Consider the following 21,391-nt stretch of genomic DNA (forward strand, 5'->3'; position numbering starts at 1 on the left):
CGTAGCCGACGAGCGCCGTCCATTTCTCTCAGGAAAAAACGGTTAAGTTGCTAGAAGGCACAGCAGTTGATTGCGCTGTTATATACAGCCTACGAATCTCAGGAGGCTGTACGGCTCTTTCTGCCGTGAAGCACGAAGTAACCAAAGGCGACCCCATGACGTCAGATGCACGCAACAATCTAGCTGGAAGGAAGGGGGGGAGGAATAGCTGGCCCTTAAGTTATTTTTGATTAAATTTGGCATTGATATATGAAATCTACAATGTGCCAGGAGAGCACGGAGTTAATCTGCAATTTTCTCACCATGCGCATTACAAATCCGAGATTCACTCCCGCGCTCACTATGCGCATTCCAAAAAAATATTTCAAACGCTTATGTACATGAAAGTTTACATATATTTAAAGTTTAGATATATTTTAGATTTTTTTGCAGGGTAGATATATATTTTTTATGGGGTTCTTAACATGCACGCGGCAGTTGCTAGGCAGGAATAGTCGGCGAGGATGTAAAGCGACTGGTTCTCAGCAGTCGAAACTTTTTGGATCGTAAAGGCCAGTCGGTTTGGACGAAATGGTTTCATGAATCGATGCCTTAAGAAATTCACATGCCTTTTTACTCATTTGCATGCGCAGATCGGGTGCGGATGGGGTCTGGAGGAAGGTTAGTGAATCGAGCCATAGGCGGAAAGTGAGCGCATACCGATCGGTTTGCTTAGTGAATCTAGCCCTTAGTGCTTCGTGAAACAACCAGCCGATAGCGATAAGGCTGAAACAACCGCAATTTCTCCTCTTCCAACATCAGCTGGGAAAGGAAACTGTACAAACGAGAAACAATTCATTCATTCATTTATTTATTTAGCCCGTCTTCCCAAAGGAGCCCAGAACAGGTTACAAAAGTACATTCATAGTATGGGTAGGACAGATTTTAATGAGAAATACAGACTTTACAGCATTTACAGTATAGACCAGGGGTGTCAAAGTCCCTCCTCGAGGGCCTCAATCCAATTGGGTTTTCAGGATTTCCCCAATGAAAGCAGTGCATGCAAATAGATCTCATGCATATTCATTGGGGAAATCCTGAAAACCCGACTGGTATAGACAAAGGGGGTTTAGATTACAGCATTTACAGCACAGTCGTCCCCTCACTCTATGCCTGCTTCAACCCAAAACAAACAAGCTGGAATATCAAACTCCTCTTCCCCTACCACAGAAGACCAGTTTAGGATCATGATATTTGCTGGTGATTCCCTACATGTCACAATACATACGTGAATGATATGAGCAATTAGGTTGGGGCAGTGCTTTTTGGCAACCTGTGGCTGTGGCTCTGCTCTTGTTTCAATGGGTTAGCGGTAGCGATTCCTACAACTGCCTGCCACTAACCCGGAAGCCTCTCTTCTGCTGCATCACGTCCTCTGTCAGAACTTCCTGTTTCTGTCCGGGCGGGATGTGACGGAGGAGAGGCTTCCAGGTTAGCGGCAGACAGCTGTAAGATTCGCCGCTGACCTGCTGAAAAAGAAAGAGTGTAATATTTGTGAGGGGGTTGGGGGGAAGGAACTACGTTGCAAAAGGGATGACAGTGGGGAGAGAGGGAGCAATGGACATAAGGGTGAAGAGGAAGGAGAGATGGATATAAAGGTGGAAGGGAGGGAGAGATGGACATGAAACTGTGCAGAAATAGTGTCAAAAGTCTCATTGTTTTTCTTTATTTTCTATAAGTACCTGAAGTTTTCTTTTTGTGTTAAATGCATAGACAGTAGACTCTCAGTTAACTGGCAACCATGGGGGTAGATGTTTCTGGTTGCTTGAGAGTTACTACTAAAAACAGGCCTAACTATTACTATACCCTTACTATGCCATACCATAAACTGTTCCAGACAAACTACCAGTCATGTGGTAGGCAAAGTGTGGGCATACTCAGGTGTGGGGTTGCGAGTTCAAATCCAGCACTGCTCCTCGTGACCCTGGGCAAGTCACTCAGTCTGCCAAAGCCCCAGGTACGTTAGATAGATCGATTTGTGAGCCCACTGGGACAGATAGGGAAAATGCTTGAGTACCCGATTGTAAAAAACGCTTAGATAACCTTGATAGGCGGTATCTAAAAAAAAAAACCTAAGAACCCTGAAACTTGAATTTCTGCCAGAATTGATTTTATTTTCATTTTTATTTAAAGTATTACAGTATTTCTTAGATTTTTTTTTCTTGTTGCTTGAGACTCTGCGCTATACCCATATCGCTTCTCAAACCCCCTTCTCCACCCATTATGGCTCTTCGTAAATCTTGGGTCAAATACTTAGAATAAAATGGCTCTTTGCTTTAAAAAAGTTGCTGACCCCTGGCCTAGGGAAAATGATGTTGATACGCAGAGCTAAAAGCCATGTAGCCCAAATGGCTTTACCTGGGAGGAAGGAAGTGGTCTGAATTTGAAGATCATAGGTTCAAGGTTGCCTGGTGCACCAGGGGGGTGGGGGGGACAAGTTTGGGATTTTGAGTGAGAAATATAATGGGATAGATAGGACATTTTTGCAAGGTAGGGAAAAGAAAAAGCTGCCAGCGCTAATATTATTCCAGCGAAGAAGGGTTGTTATTTTTTGTTTTCCTTTTGACCACCATTTCTGCACTATTGACAAATAACCCCAACTTGTTTGTGGAAATTCACTTTTGATCTTTCTTTACAGATTTGAAATCTCGTTTGTCTGGAACACAACGCTAACATAACAGCAAAATTAAAAGGTTTATTAAGAGACGGCACTAAAGCACTCAAAACATTGGAAAATTTAGATGAGACTTATTTTACAGATGGTATGTGTTCTTAGGAAAATAGGAGAGGCAGAGAGGCCTGGAGCAGTGCAAATTAGGATGCCTCAGAGAACGTAGAAGCTTCACAACCATCGAGCCTTGTCCATGTGAGGCCCAAGCCATACCCTGCGGCATACGCCCCGGTCAGACAGGAACTATTGCAAAGTGGTCCCTGTGCGCCAGAGCTCCTATTTCTTGGTACTTAAGTAATACAGTCCAAGACGTGAATCTGTAGCGTGTCCAAATCTGGCATGATCTTGCCACACTTGGGACAGGAGTGCTTTGGGATGGCCAACTGCTGCTCTACGCTCTCGGCTCCTTGGAAAAATGAAAGAAACAGAGAGAGCTTGAAAGACAAGATACAGTGTTGTTCCTTTCCCTACTGCGAAGGCCCGAAAAGCTGCCCTCGAATCAGAACCAGGGCATAATGTAAAAACAGCTCTGATACTTACTCTAACTGCTGTATTCAAACATCACACATCACTATTAGTGGGAGGAAAATTTTTAAAGATCTTCCCCCGTGGGTAAAACAGAACATTCCTCGTGGAAATGGGCTGTTTAAATCCGTTGCTATATGTTACTGTAGCAAAGGGTCCCATTTTATGCAATGAGACCTAGTTACTAAGAACCAGGATTAACAGTAAAATAACACTTCTTAATGGTAGTCCACATGGTGACGAGTCAAAAGCGCACGGGACAACTACGTGCCGACCAAGCCACTCGTACAAATGCACGCAGGACGTGAACACGCCAGATTAAAACTTAATTTTAAAATGCTCTGATAGTTTTTTTGAGAGGAAACTAATTTTTCCCTAAAAAAGACGGGAAAATCACACATTCCTCTGTAATGGGGGGAGGGGGAGGCTGCTTCTCTGTGTGTTTGGACTTGGTGAGCCTCAACTTTTGCTGGTGAAGTAGACTGAAATCTTTCCCCTGACGCAGCTCAGCGGAACGGAGATTTCCCCGTCGGGCAGGAGTGGCTGCGTGGAAGACAGCTTGGTTACCATCTGCAGCGAAGTGTTTTTGTCCTTCCTGCTTACCATTGACAGTGTTTGAGACTTTGAATACGTGCTGTATTTGGAATTTTTGGAATCTGGCATGCTACTACAGTGTTTTTTCTCACTGCTAAACTAAACGTTACACATGGGGTTGTTACCTCACTCTGTGTGGTCTTATAAGTGGAGTTTTTTTTTCCATATGAAGCTTAACTGAGGCTTTTTCTCCACTTTTTTCTTTTTCGAGTGAGTGTGTCTGTGTATGAGTGCAGTGGGTATTCCTTGTAGTGTCTCGGGGGGTGCCTCTGTTTTGTTCCTGATAGGACATAAATTGAAAATCTTGATGGTTATATATGTCCTTTCCCTAATATTTTGGGGGGTGCTTCCCCCCAACCCCCCACAACAGCAGTAGCAACATTTCTAAGTAAAGGGGGGGTTCCCCCCCCCCAAAAAAAACCCCTTGGAGCGCTTTAAAGTTACGTTTTAATCAGGCACGCTCACATCCTGCATGCATTTGTCTGAGCGGCTTTGTTGGCGTGCGGTTGTCCCGCGCGCTTTATTCTATGAACCAGTCCACTTTGATAACATCCCCCCATAATTAAAAGAAAGAGGGAATGTCTTTGGAAATTGAAATCCTTCTATATGTAATATAAATGAGTCAAGTACCTCTACTCCTCACTTAACGACCGAGTTGTTAAGTGAGGAATGGCTGAAGATCGCCCATGCTACCTAAACTTTAACTCCCAGAGTAGAGAATGGTGGTCTAGCGGTGAAGCGGGGCTGCCACGAGTTCTCACGAGACTGCAGTGGGAACATGCACCAGCCATTTTTAATTGTGGCTTTCACAGGGCAGAAGCATAGGAAGATTGCTCCTGCCCCACTTGACCTGGTTGGAGAAGTGGTCATAAGCCTGGGTGGTCGTTAACCAGGTAGGTCATTAAGCAAAGAGTAGCTGTTTAGGACAATAGAGCCATTGTGACATCACTGATGAGGTTGGCTCTTAGGCATTGGTGGAATGAGGCATTATGACATCATAATCTCAGCTCTGGTTACCAGAGACAAGCTCTTTACACTAAGGGGACCATTAAGATGTGTTATTTTACCATTAATAGGTCCCATTTTTTGCACTGAGACCTAGTTACTAATAAATAGGGTTTCAAATAATGTTTCCAAATCAATTTGCGGCCATCTAAGATTGGTCATGTTCTGATTTAATCTAGACTAGGGATGGGTAAATCTATTTGAAGTACCGCATTTTCACTCATATACCGCGCACCCATGTAAAACGTGCACACGGGTATAGCGCGCGGGAAACTGTAATTTATGTAAATAAATTTTTATATACCGCGCACACCCGTATACCACGCATGCCGCCCCGACTCTCCCTTCGCCGCCCGACTCTCCTTTCGCCCATCCCGACTCTCCTCTGGCTGCCCCGACTCTCCTTTCGCCCGCCCCAACTCTCCTCTCCCCCTTGAAGTCCTGTCCCCCCTTGAAGTCCTGTCCCCACCCTGAAAGCCTGATGCCCCCTCCCGACGTCCAATTCACCCCCCCCCCCCCCGCAGGACCGATCGCACTCCCACCCCGAAGGGCTGCTCGCACTCGCACCCGCACCCCCACCCCGAAGGACCGCTCACACTCGCACTTGCACCCGCACCCCCACCTCGATGGACCGCTCGCACCCCCACAGCCTCCCCACCCCCCCCATCATGAAGAAGCTGCCTACTGTTGTCCTGCTGCTTCCTCTGCCGGCGGTCCCGCCCCTTCTCTGAGCCCTGCATCTGCGCTGCTTCCTCTTCCGGCGGTCCCGCCCTTTCTCTGTCGTCAGAGAGAGAGTGGGACCGCCGGAAGAGGAAGCAGCACAGACGCAGGACTCAGAGAAGGGGCGGGACCGCCGACAGAGGAAGCAGCAGGACAACGGTAGGCAGCTTCTTCATGATGGGGGGGTGGGGAGGCTGTGGGGGTGCGGGTGCGAGTGCAAGTGGTCCTTTGGGGTGGGGTGCGAGCGGTCCTGTGGGGGGGTGAATCGGACGTGGGGGGGGGGGAACTATGTAAAAAAAAAGTTGTAAAACGCGCTCACGCGTATAGCGCGCATGGTTATGCACGGTTTGTAAAATTGTGTATAACGCGCGCGTTATATGCGTGAAAATACAGTACTACCAGTGGACAGTGTTGAACAAAACGAGCAATGAAGACCATCAGAGGCAAGGGAGGGATTTGAACTGTGGCTCTCCTGGTTCTCAGCCCACTGCTTTAACGATTAGGCTCCTTTGCTTGTGGTTGGAAGTTTTCCTTTACCTCTTTGAAAAAGACGGGGATGATCCTGCTCCCGTGGTCCTGTCGGGCCGTGCCGTGACTGCATTGCTACTATGGACTCTCTACAAAGAGAAGCAGATTCATCATCAAAGCAAGAACCAAGGGAAGATGAATGCGGGAGAAAACATTAGACAAAATTTAAGAATACCTCAAGTGAAGGGGAGAAAATGCAAATCTATTCTGGGATTTATCTCTGAGGCTTCAGTTCAAAACATAAGAATGGCCATACCGGGTCAGAACAATAATCTATCTAGCCCAGTATCCTGGTTCCAACACTGGCCAATCCAGGCCACAAGTACCTGGCAAAAACTAAATACCTGTAGTTGCAACTTTCCATAATCCCAAAGAGTAGCGAGTTCACAGTAATGTGGGAGGGAGATCACTTTTCAACTGGCGCACTCACTTCGTTAAGCTACACGCCAGCACCAGCGCTGGAGTTAATAGGTAAATTTCACGCTATAATCGGCGACACTGAATGTTCATATTCAGCAGGAAACATGCTGCGACATTCTTTCTGGAGTTAGATCAACACCTTATTATTGGGACTGCATTTCAATTAATTTTAATTGTGATTAATTGCATTTCTAAAGGAACAGTTTACCTTTAATTGCATGATTAATCGTTACAACATGAAAGTGCAGCCCTAAATACCTCTCAGACTTCTCCCAGGCTCCATCTCTCTCCCCCACTCAAGCTCCCTGCCTGAGATGTGGTTACAGAAACTGGCAGAAGGGCCACGGAGGGCTGAGAGTCCGAAAGTGACAGTGATGGCTTTACCTCAGTTCCATTTCCAGCTCTTGTTTCAGTCTGCTGTTCTCTTGTATCATGAATTCCAGCTGCACAGCCAGCTGCTCCTTCTCCCCGTGAATCTTCTCCCGAGCTTCTCGTTCCGCATGGAAGTCTGAACAATAAATGTCCATCTAGAAACAAAAAAGTACATTGGAGGAGAGTGTGGCATAGTGGTTAGAGCTAAAGCCTCAGCAGCCTGATGCTGTGGGTTCAAACCCCATGCTGAGCCTGGACAAGTCACTTAATCATCCACTGCTCCAGGTACATTAGATAAATTGTGAGCCCACCAGGTCAGACAGGAAAAATGCTTGAAGTACCTGTATGTGAACCACTTTCCCATTTAAAACAATACTTACAAGAATAAGTGGGCAAGTTACAAATCTCTTTGATGGAGCATATCAGAATGGGTTACTGGTAGGTTTTAAAGGGGTTTTGTCATCTCCCAGTGCCAGTCCAAATTCATTGTCTATGATATGCCCAGTGGAAATTGCAGGGGGCCACAGAGATGAAAATGGCCAGTGGTCAGAGCCGCAGGGATCCCCAGGCTCCGCCAGCTGAAACCAACACCCAGGGACCAAGGGAGAAAGGAGCTGTGGGGATAGGTTGAGGGGAGCAAAATTTGGAAGAGATTATATTAACCACACAAGATAGTTTTGGAACTTTTTTTTTTCTCCACACAAAAAACCCAAAATAAAAAAAGATGCTAAATCTCTTACCAATATCAATCTGAATGTATCACCTTCAGCTATTGGTGAAAAGATATGAGAGAAATCTAGGTAAAAGTAATGGTAAAAACAAAATATGGCTTTTTACACTTTAAAAACCTGGTACTTAATGCCAGATTAGGAACAGGGGCCTGGTACCTGAAGCAGAGCAAGGGGTAAGATGCTACCAATGCCTGGAGAAAGGAGGGGAAGTGGTGGCAACTGAATCTGGAGGAGGAAGTAGAGGGGATTAGTGCCCAAATCTAAAGGATGCTGAGGGGATTGGTACCTGAGGAGGGAGCTGGGGAAAGTACCTGAATCTGGAATAGAGCGAGAGGGAGGTGCGATTGCTACTCAAGTCTAGAGACTGGGGAGGAGATTTGTAACCAAGGAGGGAGATGGTGTTCTTACCTGCGTCCGCAGGAGGTTGACGGTTTCCATATCCTCTTGCTGGCTGGTACAGGCTACCTTCAAATCATCTATTTCCAGCTGTTTTGCAGCTAAAGCTCTCTCTGCTCTCTCCAGCTTATCACTGAGTTCATTCGTCACCATTTTCATTCTCTCTGACTGTAAGAGAAAATGAGGGGGTCAGTATATATATATATATATATATATATATATAATTTTATTGCCAATGACAACATATTATAATAATAATAATTTATTGATATGCCGCCATACCGGGGAGGTTCTAAGTGGCTCACAGCATGAAAAAAACAATACATACATAACATACATTTTCAATAAAAATCTAAGGCAGTACATACATTTCAATGAAATTGATCAAGATGAGAGTGCAAACCCTCACTACTAGACAAAGAAGAACTCTGACCCCATTCACCTATCCTCCACTCAAAGGTACTCAACGCAAGATGTTTGACCACCTACTTGCGACACAAGCAGCAAAACTCCACCACTCCATTTCCAACCTGCTGACAACAACGAGCGACCTCAAAACATTTCGAAGAGAGATCAAAACTCTGCTATTCAAGAAATTTGTCCAGACAACCCCCACCCTCATTCCTCTCCTCCCTGGTAAAATCCCCTCTCAAAGCCTCCACTTCTCTGGTAATCTTTTCCTCTTCTAAATATCAACCAAGATTACCGTATTTTCACGCAGATAACGCGCACCCGTGTAAAACGCGCACACGGGTATAGCGCGCAGAAACCACGATTTTATGTACAAAAACTTTTGTATACCGCGCTCACGGGTATACCGCGCATGCAGCCCGACTGTCCTTTCACCCGCCCCGACTCTCCTCTGGCCACCCCGACTCTCCTTTCGCCCTCCCCGACTCTCCGTGCGCTGTCCCGACTATCCGTCGGGTTGAGCCCATGTGCCTCAGGCCGCGCCCCCAGGTGGGACCTAAGGCTCCAGGGCCTATTCTGATTGGCCCACGCGCCTTAGGCCCCACCAGTAGGCGAAGCTTTGGGACGGATGGGCCAATCCGGCCTCATTCCGTCGTTGGCTGCCTGCCGGACAGGCGGGTTTGGCTCCCGTCTGTCCGGCCAACTACCAAAGGTACGGGGAAGGGGGGTGGGGGTGTCGTGGGGGTCGGCCAGGGGGGTCGCGGGTCAGCTGGGGGGGCGGTCGAAGGTTCTTGGGGGGGGCGGTCGTTGGAGGGAGGGAGGTTTGCGTCGAGGGCAGGAGGGCCTGGGATCCCTCCTGCCCGTAATGTAGTGCGGGGTGGGGGTAGGGGGTCGCCGTGGCCAGGAGGGTTTGGGCTCCCTCCTGGCCCGATATTGTTGGGGAGTTGGGGAGTCGGCCGGGCAAGAGGGCTTGGGCTCCCTCTTGCTCTGATCGTGGATGCGGGTGCGGGTGGGAGCGCGTGCGAGCGATCGTTCCTGGTGGGGGTGCGAGCGGGTCCTGCTGGGGGGGGTGAATCGGGCGTCGGGCGGGGTGGGAACTATGTAAAAAAATTTTTGTATACCGCGCTCACGCGTATAACGCGCGAGGGGTATGCGCGGTAGGTAAAAACGCGTATAACGCGCGCGTTATATGCGTGAAAATACGGTACAGTCCCCTAAAACATAAAGCTCCTGGAAATGTCCAGCTTTCCCAATTGTTATCCTATTTGTAATATTGCCTAGAAATGTCCACTTATCTTATTTGTTATTGAATTCGCAATTTCTCCTGGAAATATCCAGCTTTCTTATCTCACTTGTAACAAAAAATTGTAACTATCCTGGAAATATCCAGTTAGCTCTTTTGTAATCCACCTAGAACTGCAAGGTACAGGCGGAATAGAAGTCACTAATGTAATGTAATAAGAAACATAAGAAAAAAATGCAAACATGGTTGAAATAAGAGAAAGGGCGAAACCATTACGATGTCAGCCTATTAAATAATTGAGTCTTTAGTAATTTCCTAAAATCTAAATAAGAAGAAGCTTCTAACATTATTTTTCCGAGCCATATATTCATTTTAGCGGCCTGAAAACAGAAAGTTTTCTCAAGGAACCTCTTATAGCGGCTCGATTTTATAGAAGGATAAGTAAATAACTGCGCTCTCCGTGTATTTTTATTAAAATGACTCCAAGAAAAATGAGAAAGGAGATAACCTGGTGACAGACCAAATCCTAGAAAAATAGGTATATTCAGTGGCACAGAACATACGTGTGATGTGCTTGCTGACTGCGGCCAACTCTACATATTGCGTCTGATCGATGTCCATCGTTACACCACATTATTGATCTCTGTTCTGCTGGCTCTGCCCTAATTTTTTTTCTCTGCAAGAAAGACTTTTATAAAATGTTTCCACAGGTTAACAAGTATAAGAGCATGTCTACTGTCAAAAAAGTGTGTACCGTTACTTGATTCCTCTGTTGGAGAACGAGCAGAATGTGGGTAGGGTTGTGATTTACACGCCCTACTTTGGGTTTCAAATTTATTAAAAAATTTGAGATACTGCCCCGGAATAAATTTTCTATTTACAGTAAAACTAAATTATTAAAAGGAAAGGAATTGAAATAAATAAAATATCAACGACACCTCATTCCGGAAAAAACAGAAAACTCATTTCTTCGACAACTAATGCTTTTTACTTAGGCCTATCTACCCTCCCTCCCCAAGGCCCCGCCTCTTGCCCCTCTTACCCCTTCCCCTCTTGATCTCTGATCAGTCGCCTAGAGCTTAAATAGGGTTGTGCGACTCACAAATGGAAGATTAGATTAGATTAGAAAGAATAGATATTCAAAGGACTGGAATCAAAATTTATCCCAAACTCGTTCAAAAAAAGGAGAAAAGACCTCTAAGTGTCATCAACTTTTACAGAAAAACTCGGTTATCATAGGGACCAACCTACGTCAGATAAGAAATGAAGGAGGAAGACACATCCTGGCTCAGAAAAACTCCATTTACAGCAGGGGTGTCCAACCTGCGGCCCCGTGAAGTATTTTGTGCGGCCCCGGTCGAGGGCGATGCAGTGTTTTCCTCTGCTGCCCCCGGGTGTTTACCGTCTTGCCGGCTCCCTCCTCTGTCTTGCTGCAACGGTTGAGCGTTTGTGCGGCCCCAGAAACATTTTTTTGGGCCAATGCGGCCCAGGGAAGTCAAAAGGTTGGACACCCCCTGATGTACAGCTACATCAACATTTCAGCGATGCCGGGCTGCATCCCAATCGGGTTTTTAGGATTCCCCCCAATGAATATGCATAAGATCTATATGCAAGCATTGCCTCCACTGTATGCAAACAGATCTCATGCATATTCATTGGAGAAATCCTGAAAAACCTGGCGGGGCTGTGGCTCTTGAAGACTGACGTTGCTTATCCCTGGCCTAAACGCTACAGATCACACATGTAGCCGATAGTATTCTGTAATTTATGTGCACAGATGGAGACATGCCTATTGTCAGCATAACTATCGCTACCATTCAGCATTTTTAGTTGCCATTACTTATGTCAGTGAAGGCCTATGGGAAATTATATCAATCTGACTCTGGCATGTGAATGCAGATAGACCCTGAGGGCAGGGAGACTGTTTTAAGTATCCCAGATATGTTTTAAGTAGCCCTGATTGAATCATGATTAGCTAAAAGGTGTTAATGTCTGATTAAGAGGGTGCTTAGGACAATGGGTCCAGGTGCACATCAAGAAGATAGGCTGCTTGAATGGGACAAAGAAGCCAGAGACTAATCCCATCTTCCATGCTTGCAAGTATCACACCCTCCTTTATCAATTAAATTAAACATTGTTTCAAACAGTTTACAAATTCTAAACAGAAAGATACTGGGACATACAATAGTTTCTATACACAGAATAAGATTCCAAGCCTCCTCTCTGCAACACATCTGAAGCTCTTGGCTCGTGGCTCTCTGGAGCTCTCTCTTTCTCTGTCTATCTCTTGAGCTATCTTTCTCTCTGTCTATCCTTCCCTCTATCTTTTTCTCTCTCTCTCTCTGGCCTATCTCTGAAACTTCAGACTGTCTCTCTTTGCCTCTGAACTCTGTAAGGCAGGGAAACTGCTTTGCTCTCTAATTAATTGTCATGCTTATAAATACTACTTTTCTGTAAGACTATTTCTATAATATATTCTTTATGCAACCATCTCTGGCTGTGCCTATTATTTGATTCTACTTCCTGGTGAAACTTCAGTGAGGGAACTGAACCTGGGACCTGGCGTTTGTCAGGGCGCCTCTCACTTAACCCCTACCACCATACATTGGGGGGGCCACTAACAAACCTGACACCTATGTGTAAACTCCCCTTACAGTTACGTGTTAAAATGCTTATGCACCATTTTGTACAATATTACGTAGAACGCACACGCGCTTAAATGTCAGTTATCTCGGCAGTTACAGAACTGCCCTTGACGTGCTTCAGATATGGGCAGTCAGCGGAGTTATATATCTACCTGCTGCAAACTCCTTTTGACAACGGGCCTAAGTTGTCTAAATTAAACTTTAAGCTTATATACTGCATCTTCTTTTTAAGAACAGAGCTCGGCACGGTTTACAAAAACATTAATAAAGCATATGGGAAAGAAAAGATACAGTGAAATTCGTAGAGAATAGAGATTAAAGAGGTTTTACAGTTTTGAAAATAACCAAGTTTTTAGATGTTTACAAAATATATGAAAAGAGCCCAAGTCTCGCAACTGTAACATAGTAACATAGTAGATGACGGCAGATAAAGACCCGAATGGTCCATCCAGTTTGACCAACCTGATTCAATTTAAATTTTTTTCTTCTTAGCTATTTCTGGGCAACAATCCAAAGCTTTACCCTGTACTGTGCTTGGGTTCCTACTGCCGAAATCTCCATTAAAACCTACTCCAGCCCATCCACACCCTCCCAGCCACTGAAGCCCTCCCAAGCCCATCCTCCCCCAAACGGCCATTTACAGACACAGACCGTGCAAGTCTGCCCAGTACTGGCCTTAGTTCAATATTTAATATTATTTTTTGATTCTAGATCCTCTGTTTCATCCCATGCGTCTTTGAACTCAGTCACCGTTTTCCTCTCCACCACCTCTCTCGGGAGCGCATTCCAGGCATCCACCAGTTATTTTGAAACATAAAGATTTCCCCAATTTATCAATGAAGGCAATGCCTTTCAGTGAGGGGAAAGATAATTTGAGTTTTTGTGCCAGATCTTTTTGGATTCCATGACAAAGGGATTAGTGAAGGAAAAATGCCATACAAGATCTTCAATGTTAAGCAGGCACATCTGAAGTGTATCCTGGAAATTATTGGAAGCCAATGAAGTTTTAACAAAAGCAGAGATAAGTGTTCAAATTTACTTTTAGCAAAAATTAACCTGGCCACGGTATTTTGGATCAATTGAAGTCTTTGAAGACTTTTTTGGGTCAGACTTAGGTAAATCGAATTACAGTAGTCCATGCGATACCTGAAAGAGTTGTTTTAAACAGAACCGTGCATACAAAGTCTAAAAAGATGCAAAGCAAAGGGACCAGGATGCGCAGGGCCCTTAGCTTCAAACAGCAGACGCTTTTTCAGCGGCAGAAATCAACGTGACCATTGGCGCTTTGCTGGTGATGATCCCTGACCGCTTTACCTCCTCCTTTCTCAGTTCTTCAGCAATTTTCCAGGCTTCTGTGTGCTCAGCGCTGAGCTTGTCAAATGCGTCCTGCAGTCTGGTGACTTCTGACCTGTGCAGGAATGAACAGAAACATTTAAATACCATTTACAAATTTTAAGATGAACATAAAAAGCAGAGCTCTCTTAGGCTTAGGCAGTTTTCCAGACGCGGCAAGAGCACATAACCCAGCTTTACGGGGAAAATGTCTTTAAAAATTCAAATTTTTGACCAATGGACTTTCCTGCCAAAATTCGAATATGTGACCTGCAGGCTCGCCTGCCAAGATTCAGATTCGTGACCAACAGACTTTCCTGCCTCAATCACCTCAAGCCCCAGCTAATGAGCTTTGAGGATCCACTAGATATAAAGGCCAAACAAACTGCAAAGCTCACAGCACCCCTGAAGAAAGACACAGCATGATGGCCGAAATGTCAGTTCTACCTACCCAGACGACCCAGAAGATGACAGCACAAACCCTCCAACGAGAAAACGCCCACATGCGTGTTTACTCTCACGTCTTGCCCAGACCGTTACATTACATTACATTAGGGACTTCTATTCCGCCTATACCTTGCAGTTCAAGGCGGATTACAAAAGAGCTAACTGGACATTTCCAGTGAAGTTACAACAGTTTTGAGGTGGTTTTTTTTTTGGTTACAAGGGAGGAGAGGTACCTGGATTAATTCCGGAAGAACTTGCAAATTGGATATTAAATTGACTGTATGTTACTGTGTGATATAACAAATAGATTACAGTTAGAGTACAAATAAGATTACGTTACATTTCAGGGATCTGAATACTTGGTTGGTGTTTTGGGGAGGAAGAGATTATTTAAGTGGAGGTTTTGGGGGAGAATTTATCTAGGAGGAGGGGGAAGGGTTGGCAGGAATACTTAGCTTCAGGAAGCTTCAGGAAGGTGGCTATTATTTAAAACCATCCTCAAAGACTCCTTCTATCCCTAAACCAACACTAATCCAGATTCTACGGATTGTGAGAAATTGCCAAAACTGTCCTGATACCTTTGTTAGCTTTTTGAGTACAGTAAAACCTTGGATTGCAAGACAAGCAAAACATTTGATTAAATTTTAACTTGATATACAAGCAAGGGCTTGCAATACAAGTACATACAGTACACACATCACAACTGAGCCGATGGTTCTTCTCTCTCTGACACTGCGAGAGTGAAGTGACTGTTCTAAATGAGCGAGGACTTGCAATATGAGTACATACAGTATATACGTGTCACGTCATCACAACTGAGCTGATGGTTCTTCTCTCCCTGACGCTGCGGGAGTGTGGTGACTGTTTTAAACAAGCGAAGTCTTACAATACGAGTACATACAGTATATACGCGTCACGTCATCACAATTGAGCCAATGGCTCTTCTCTCCTTGACGCTGCAGGAGTGCAGTGACCGTTCTAAACGAGCGAGGTCTTGCAATACGAGTACGCACGACATCATCACAAGTGAGCCGATGGTTCTTCTCTCTCTGATGCTGCGGGAGTGTAGTGACCGTTCTAAACGAGTGAGGTCTTGCAATACGAGTACATACAGTATATACACATCACAACTGAGCTGATGGTTCTTCTCTCTCTGATGGTGCGGGAGTGTAGTGACCGTTCTTAATGAGCGAGGTCTTGCAATACGAGTCCATACAGTATACACGCGTCGCATCATCACAACTGAGCCGATGGTTCTTCTCTCTCTGACACTGCGGGAGTGTAGTGACCGTTCTAAACGAGTGAGGTCTTGCAATACGAGTACGCACGACATCATCATAACTGAGCCGATGGTTCTTCTCTCTCTGACGCTGCGAGAGTGAAGTGACTGTTCTAAATGAGCGAGGTCTTGCAATACGAGTACATACAGTATACACACATCACAACTGAGCCAATGGTTCTTCTCTCTCTGACGCTGCGGGAGTGTAGTGACCATTCTAAACGAGCGAGGTCTTGCAATACGAGTCCATACAGTATACACACATCACAACTGAGCCGATGGTTCTTCTCTCTCTGACGCTGCGGGAGTGTAGTGACTGTTCTAAATGAGCGAGGTCTTGCGATACGAGTACATACAGTATACACACATCACAACTGAGCCGATGGTTCTTCTCTCTCTGACGCTGCGGGAGTGTAGTGACTGTTCTAAACGAGCGAGGTCTTGCGATACGAGTACATACAGTATACACGCGTCACATCATCACAACTGAGCCGATGGTTCTTCTCTCTCTGACGCTGCGGGAGTGTAGTGACCGTTCTAAACGAGTGAGGTCTTGCAATACGAGTACGCACGACATCATCATAACTGAGCCGATGGTTCTTCTCTCTCTGACGCTGCGAGAGTGAAGTGACTGTTCTAAACGAGCGAGGTCTTGCAATATGAGTACATACAGTATACACACATCACAACTGAGCCAATGGTTCTTCTCTCTCTGACGCTGCGGGAGTGTAGTGACCATTCTAACGAGCGAGGTCTTGCAATACGAGTCCATACAGTATACACACATCACAACTGAGCCGATGGTTCTTCTCTCTCTGACGCTGCGGGAGTGTAGTGACTGTTCTAAATGAGCGAGGTCTTGCGATACGAGTACATACAGTATACACACATCACAACTGAGCCGATGGTTCTTCTCTCTCTGACGCTGCGGGAGTGTAGTGACTGTTCTAAACGAGCGAGGTCTTGCGATACGAGTACATACAGTATACACGCGTCACATCATCACAACTGAGCCGATGGTTCTTCTCTCTCTGACGCTGCGGGAGTGTAGTGACCGTTCTAAACGAGTGAGGTCTTGCAATACGAGTACGCACGACATCATCATAACTGAGCCGATGGTTCTTCTCTCTCTGACGCTGCGAGAGTGAAGTGACTGTTCTAAACGAGCGAGGTCTTGCAATATGAGTACGCATAATATTTTGTATTTAAGTTGTGGGGCTGTGGAATGAATCGTCCGAGTTTCCATTATTTCCTATGGGGAAATTTGCTTTGATATACGAGCGCTTTGGATTACAAGCATGCTTTTGGAACAAATTATGCTCCCAGATTTGTCCTTCTGTGTATGGAAAGGGTCCAACCGCTGCAGGTATTCGGTGCTCACTCCAGTGTCACTTTCAGATGCTTCTACGCCATCTTTCTTTCACTGCATACTTCTAGAATTCACTTCCTGGACCCTTCTTATTGCCAACTGTTATTACGTATGTCAACTCATAACCCGTTCTGGGCTCTTCTGGAAGGACGGGCTAGAAAATGGAATGTATAACATAAAACTGCAACCGTCATAAAAAGAAGGTTTGTTTCGCCTTCCTCTGAAAGTCTAGTTTCAAGTTTAATTTTCATTTTCATTTGATGAATCGCTTATAACAATATCTAAGCGATGTACAATTTAAAAAACCATCAGAATGTGGTAATACATTTAATTTACGAAAGTTAGACAATAGACAGACAAATTGGACAAACGGGATAGAGTGGGAAGGAGGGGGAAAGTTACAATTTCGTTATTTGTTAGAATTTTACATCAAAAGGAAAGCACATTGGGTAATAATGGGGCAAGATCAGATAAAAAAAAAAAACAAAAGAGAGGAAAAGAAAAAAAGAATGAAAGAACCTAAGATGTTACGTTTCATGAATCAAATGCATCTTGAAATAAATATGTTTTTAAAATTTTCTTAAAAGAGACGAGGTCTGTTTCGTTTTTAATAAAATTTGGAAGAGAGTTCCACAGTGTAGGGGCTTTCACGGAGAACATATCATTACGTCTTGTGCCGATGATTCTCAGCGAGGGGACTGAAAGCAATTGTGATGAGGAAGATCTTAAAGAACGAGAAGAGTTATATGGGACAATCATTTTTGCTATAAATTGGGGTTCGTTAAAGCTCAATGTTTTATATACCAAAAATAAAATTTTGAAAGTGATTCGGTGAGATATGGGGAGCCAATGTGATTTAATAAGTAAAGGGGTAACGTGGTCGAATTTTTTTGCTTTGTGAATTAGTTTAACTGATGTGTTTTGGATAATTTGGAGTCGTCTCCTTTCTTTCTGGGTTATGTTAATTAGAAGAGAATTACAATAATCTAATTTAGAAATAATTAGAGAATGAACTAGGATATTGATTGATTTAGAATCTAAAAAGGTAGAAATTGAACGAAGGAGTCGTAATCTGTAAAAGCATGATTTAACTATTTCGCTAATATGATTATGAAATGAAAGATCTACATCTATTATTATACCGAGGATTTTCAGCTTAGAAACCGATTCTATAGGAGTATTATCAAGTACGAATGGTATTTTTGGAGTTATGTCTCCTTTCCAAGTGAAAAGCATTGTTTTTGTTTTTTGAGTATTTAGAACCAGTTTGTTATTGTTTAGCCAGTTTTTTATTAGTTCTAATTTGTCATTGATAATTTTTATTTCTTCTGCGTTTTCTGGGTTGAGAGGGTGCATGAGTTGAATGTCATCAGCGTATGAAAAGGCTGTAAAACCTAGTGACTGTGAGATAGTAATAAGCGGGGATAGAAAGTCTACATGACACTTATGAAAGAAATTCCTGGACAAGGCCCAGAGAGTGTCAAGCTGCAGACTGGAGTTTAGACCTGGGGCTGGAGGCCTCAAAGTAAGAATATCAAAGCCATTCTCACAAAATTCTCTCTAATTTTTTTCCCTTAAAATATGTTCTTACCTTAATTGTTCCGTTATCCGATAACAAATGTAGTTCCTCCTCTCCTTCCCACCACGCTCCACTGTGTCTAGTTAGTTTGGCATTATGGCTGTGTATTTTTCACATTGTAAAATTTTTTATTCTTGTATTTCGCCTATAAATTTTTTAATAGGCAACTATATCAAATAAGAACATAAGAACTGCCGCTGCTGGGTCAGACCAGTGGTCCGTCGCACCCAGCAGTCCGCTCACGCGGCAGCCCCCAGGTCAAAGACCTGCACCCTAACTGAGACCAGCCCTAGCTGTGTTGGTTCTGGTCCAGCAGGAATTGTCCAACCTCGTCTTGAATCCCTGGAGGATGTTTTCCCTTATAATAGAAACTTGGAGGGTTGAGGGGGGCAACGCACAGGCACACATTTGTGTGTTAAATGTGTTTACTTTTCTAAGAACTACGCATTGATTTGCTAGTACTTGTAGATTTAATTAACTGATTAACTCACCCTCTTGATTCCTTCTCATTTCCCCCAGCATCCTCCCTCCTACTTCGCCCATCCCCATCATCGGCCTCTAACCCCGCGTCTCAATGCAGCTGGCACTGCTGCTGCCACCGTTCCGCTGACCTCCTCAGTGGATGATCACGAGGTCCCAGTTCTCACAATACCAGAATCTGTCCTGTGCCTGCTACTGTGACGTACTGCCAGCACCAGAAGCTTGTTAAAAAAACCATGCAAGACACTTCCATGGATTGATCCCTTGTGCTGAGAAATCAGTATGCAAAAAGTGCATCCCACAAGTTCTTAAGCTCGCATTGCAGCCAGAAATGGACGGTAAGGATGAGCTCTTACGCCTTTCCCTACTGTGTGGCACTCCTATTCAGTTGCGTGTGGCCTGAGGTGCAGTGTGTGCATGCTCCTGACTTACGGCTAACACTGGTCCAGGAATGCTGCTACCCTGGCTATGGGCTTAAAGCCTCGGATAAGCACAGAGGATCCTTAGTTGTGGAAGGGGAGGGGAGCGAGGGGTAAAGCCTGGGATAAGCAAAGAAGATCCTTGCTAAGTGTGTGTGCTAAGTGAGGGGTAAAGCCTGGGATAAGCACAGAGGAGCCTTGCTGGGGGGGAGAGTGAGGGATAAGGCCTGGGATAAACACAGAAGACCCTTAGCTGTGGAGGGGAGTGAGGCTGACTGGAGTAAAGCCTGGAATAAGCAGAGGATTCTTGGCTGGGGGATGTGATCAGCTATTCAGAGGATGAGGTTGAATGGTCTTATTTTTGGTTCATGAAATGTACATTTCAACCACAGACTTCTTTTGCCTTGTCATGAGGGAGGATAAGTACACCTTCGAAGAAAAGTCTGTCTCTCTTCTGCTTTTAATGTCTTTTGTCAATTTATTGAGGTACAATATAAGTTTTCAAGGACCAGAATGGTAGCCATTGGTAATATGTAGTCTTATGAGTCCATCATGCAATTGCACGATGGTATCCAGAAAATGAACCTATTGTATGGATTGTTCTAGGCTCAGATTCACAGTGGGATGAATGTTGATTCATAAAATCTTGATATACCACCATATCTAACAAAAAGTCAAAGTGGTTTAGTACAATAAAGCACAAAAGAAAAGAACTCCATTACGATGGAAAAGTATAAATTCATTCAAGACAAACATACCAAATTGTCTAAAAAAAACCTTTATCTACATTATCCAAGTTAAAATTAAATTAAAAATCAAAATAGTAATAGTCATAAGAGGGTTCCACCAATGTGCCAACCCTGCTCCAGCCCAAACGCCAGCCTAAAATAAGGGGTTTTGAATAAGACCTTAAATTTAGGAAAAGAGAGTTCTGAATGTTTAACAGCCCCTACTTATCTGGCTAATAGTTTCTCCATAGCTAGGCACAAATGCAGTAGAAAAACTCCTGCTCTGTTCAATTTCCCTTCTGTAAAAGGTTGTAAAAGCAAGAAATTCCTAAATTACTCTGTAGCATCTCAGGCAGCTTCTCATGAAAAAGAATTTCGATCTTTTGTTGCTCACAGACATTTTAGAAAACAGCTAAAAACCTATCTTTTCTCCAAATACCTGAGTAGCTGATTCATTCAAATATACAATTATGTTTAATGTTTATAATCTTTTGTAAGCCGCGTAGAACTTTTTGGTAACGCGGTTTATAAGTATAATGTTATGTTATGTTATAGAATACAGTCACCTGAAAGACTTTTACTAGCTCGGCTTAAGAAGCGACATCTTGCTCCCCTCCCCCAACACTCACGCCTCTGATTCTGTTTTGCTTTGCTCCAGTTTTATTTCTTCTCTCATGCTCTCCACCTGCAGCTCCAACTTCTTCACCGTGTACTTCAGCTCCTGCTTCTCTTCTTGGTCAATTTCATTTTCAGAGAGTTTTTGGTCAAGGCTCTGGCACCTGAGAACAAAACCAACATCTAAAGCCCGAGTCTGGATAGAAAAACCTATAATTGGGTTGTGGGGTTTTTTTCTGATTGTTCCATTTAAAAAAAAAATTGAACTGTATACAAAAAAACAAAGAATACCACAACAAAGTTAACAGGATGCAGGTCACCTAAATAGCTCCATCTATATAGGGGACATCAGAATAATGAAATTTCTCGGTCATATTTACATATAACATCTCCATTACTCTTCCAGTTAGTTATAATCACTTTGGTCTAAGTATTTTTAAGAAGCAAGAATAAAAACAAATTCTATACCTTCGATCAGCCATAGCCCAAAAGAAACTAGTTACTGGTATATTTCAGGAAACAGTGAGGCTAATTTTATAACTGCAGACCTGGGTTAAGAGAGAAAGAAGGTACCTCCTTCCAGATGACTTTCCAAAGGGACACAAAAGCCTTTATAAAACATCAACAAATGCTGCAGAAATCGCCAAGTAAAACAAACCCAGGTACAGCTTAACCTAAGACTGTAGATGTTTGTGCATTGTTCTGAGCGTCTCGCAAACTTTTTCAAGCCCCTGCACGCTAAAGTTGGGGCCGCGTCTGCAGGGCTAGCAAGCTCAGGGCCCCATCTAGAGGGCCTCCGCAGATGTCGACGTGATGACATCACACAAGCGTGTGACGTCATTG

The 21,391-nt window shown here is 44.2% G+C and overlaps 1 protein-coding gene across 3 annotated transcripts in view; it reads right to left on the reverse strand.

The window, feature by feature from the left end:
* Nucleotides 1-2,196: 2,196 nt before the first annotated feature.
* The window catches only part of OPTN (optineurin), a 42,230-nt gene continuing 23,035 nt past the window's right edge, over nt 2,197-21,391 (reverse strand). For all 3 annotated transcript variants that reach the window (XM_033959022.1, XM_033959023.1, XM_033959024.1), the window contains exons 9-14: nt 20,563-20,712; nt 13,615-13,708; nt 8,014-8,169; nt 6,887-7,029; nt 6,092-6,171; nt 2,197-3,116 (exon numbers count right to left, since the gene is read on the reverse strand). In XM_033959022.1, the coding sequence (XP_033814913.1) occupies nt 3,001-3,116; nt 6,092-6,171; nt 6,887-7,029; nt 8,014-8,169; nt 13,615-13,708; nt 20,563-20,712 (739 nt within the window). In that variant the 3' untranslated portion in view covers nt 2,197-3,000. The remainder of the gene's footprint in view (nt 3,117-6,091; nt 6,172-6,886; nt 7,030-8,013; nt 8,170-13,614; nt 13,709-20,562; nt 20,713-21,391) is intronic.

This window comes from Geotrypetes seraphini, chromosome 9 (assembly GCF_902459505.1).
Source record: "Geotrypetes seraphini chromosome 9, aGeoSer1.1, whole genome shotgun sequence".
NCBI lineage: Eukaryota > Metazoa > Chordata > Amphibia > Gymnophiona > Dermophiidae > Geotrypetes > Geotrypetes seraphini.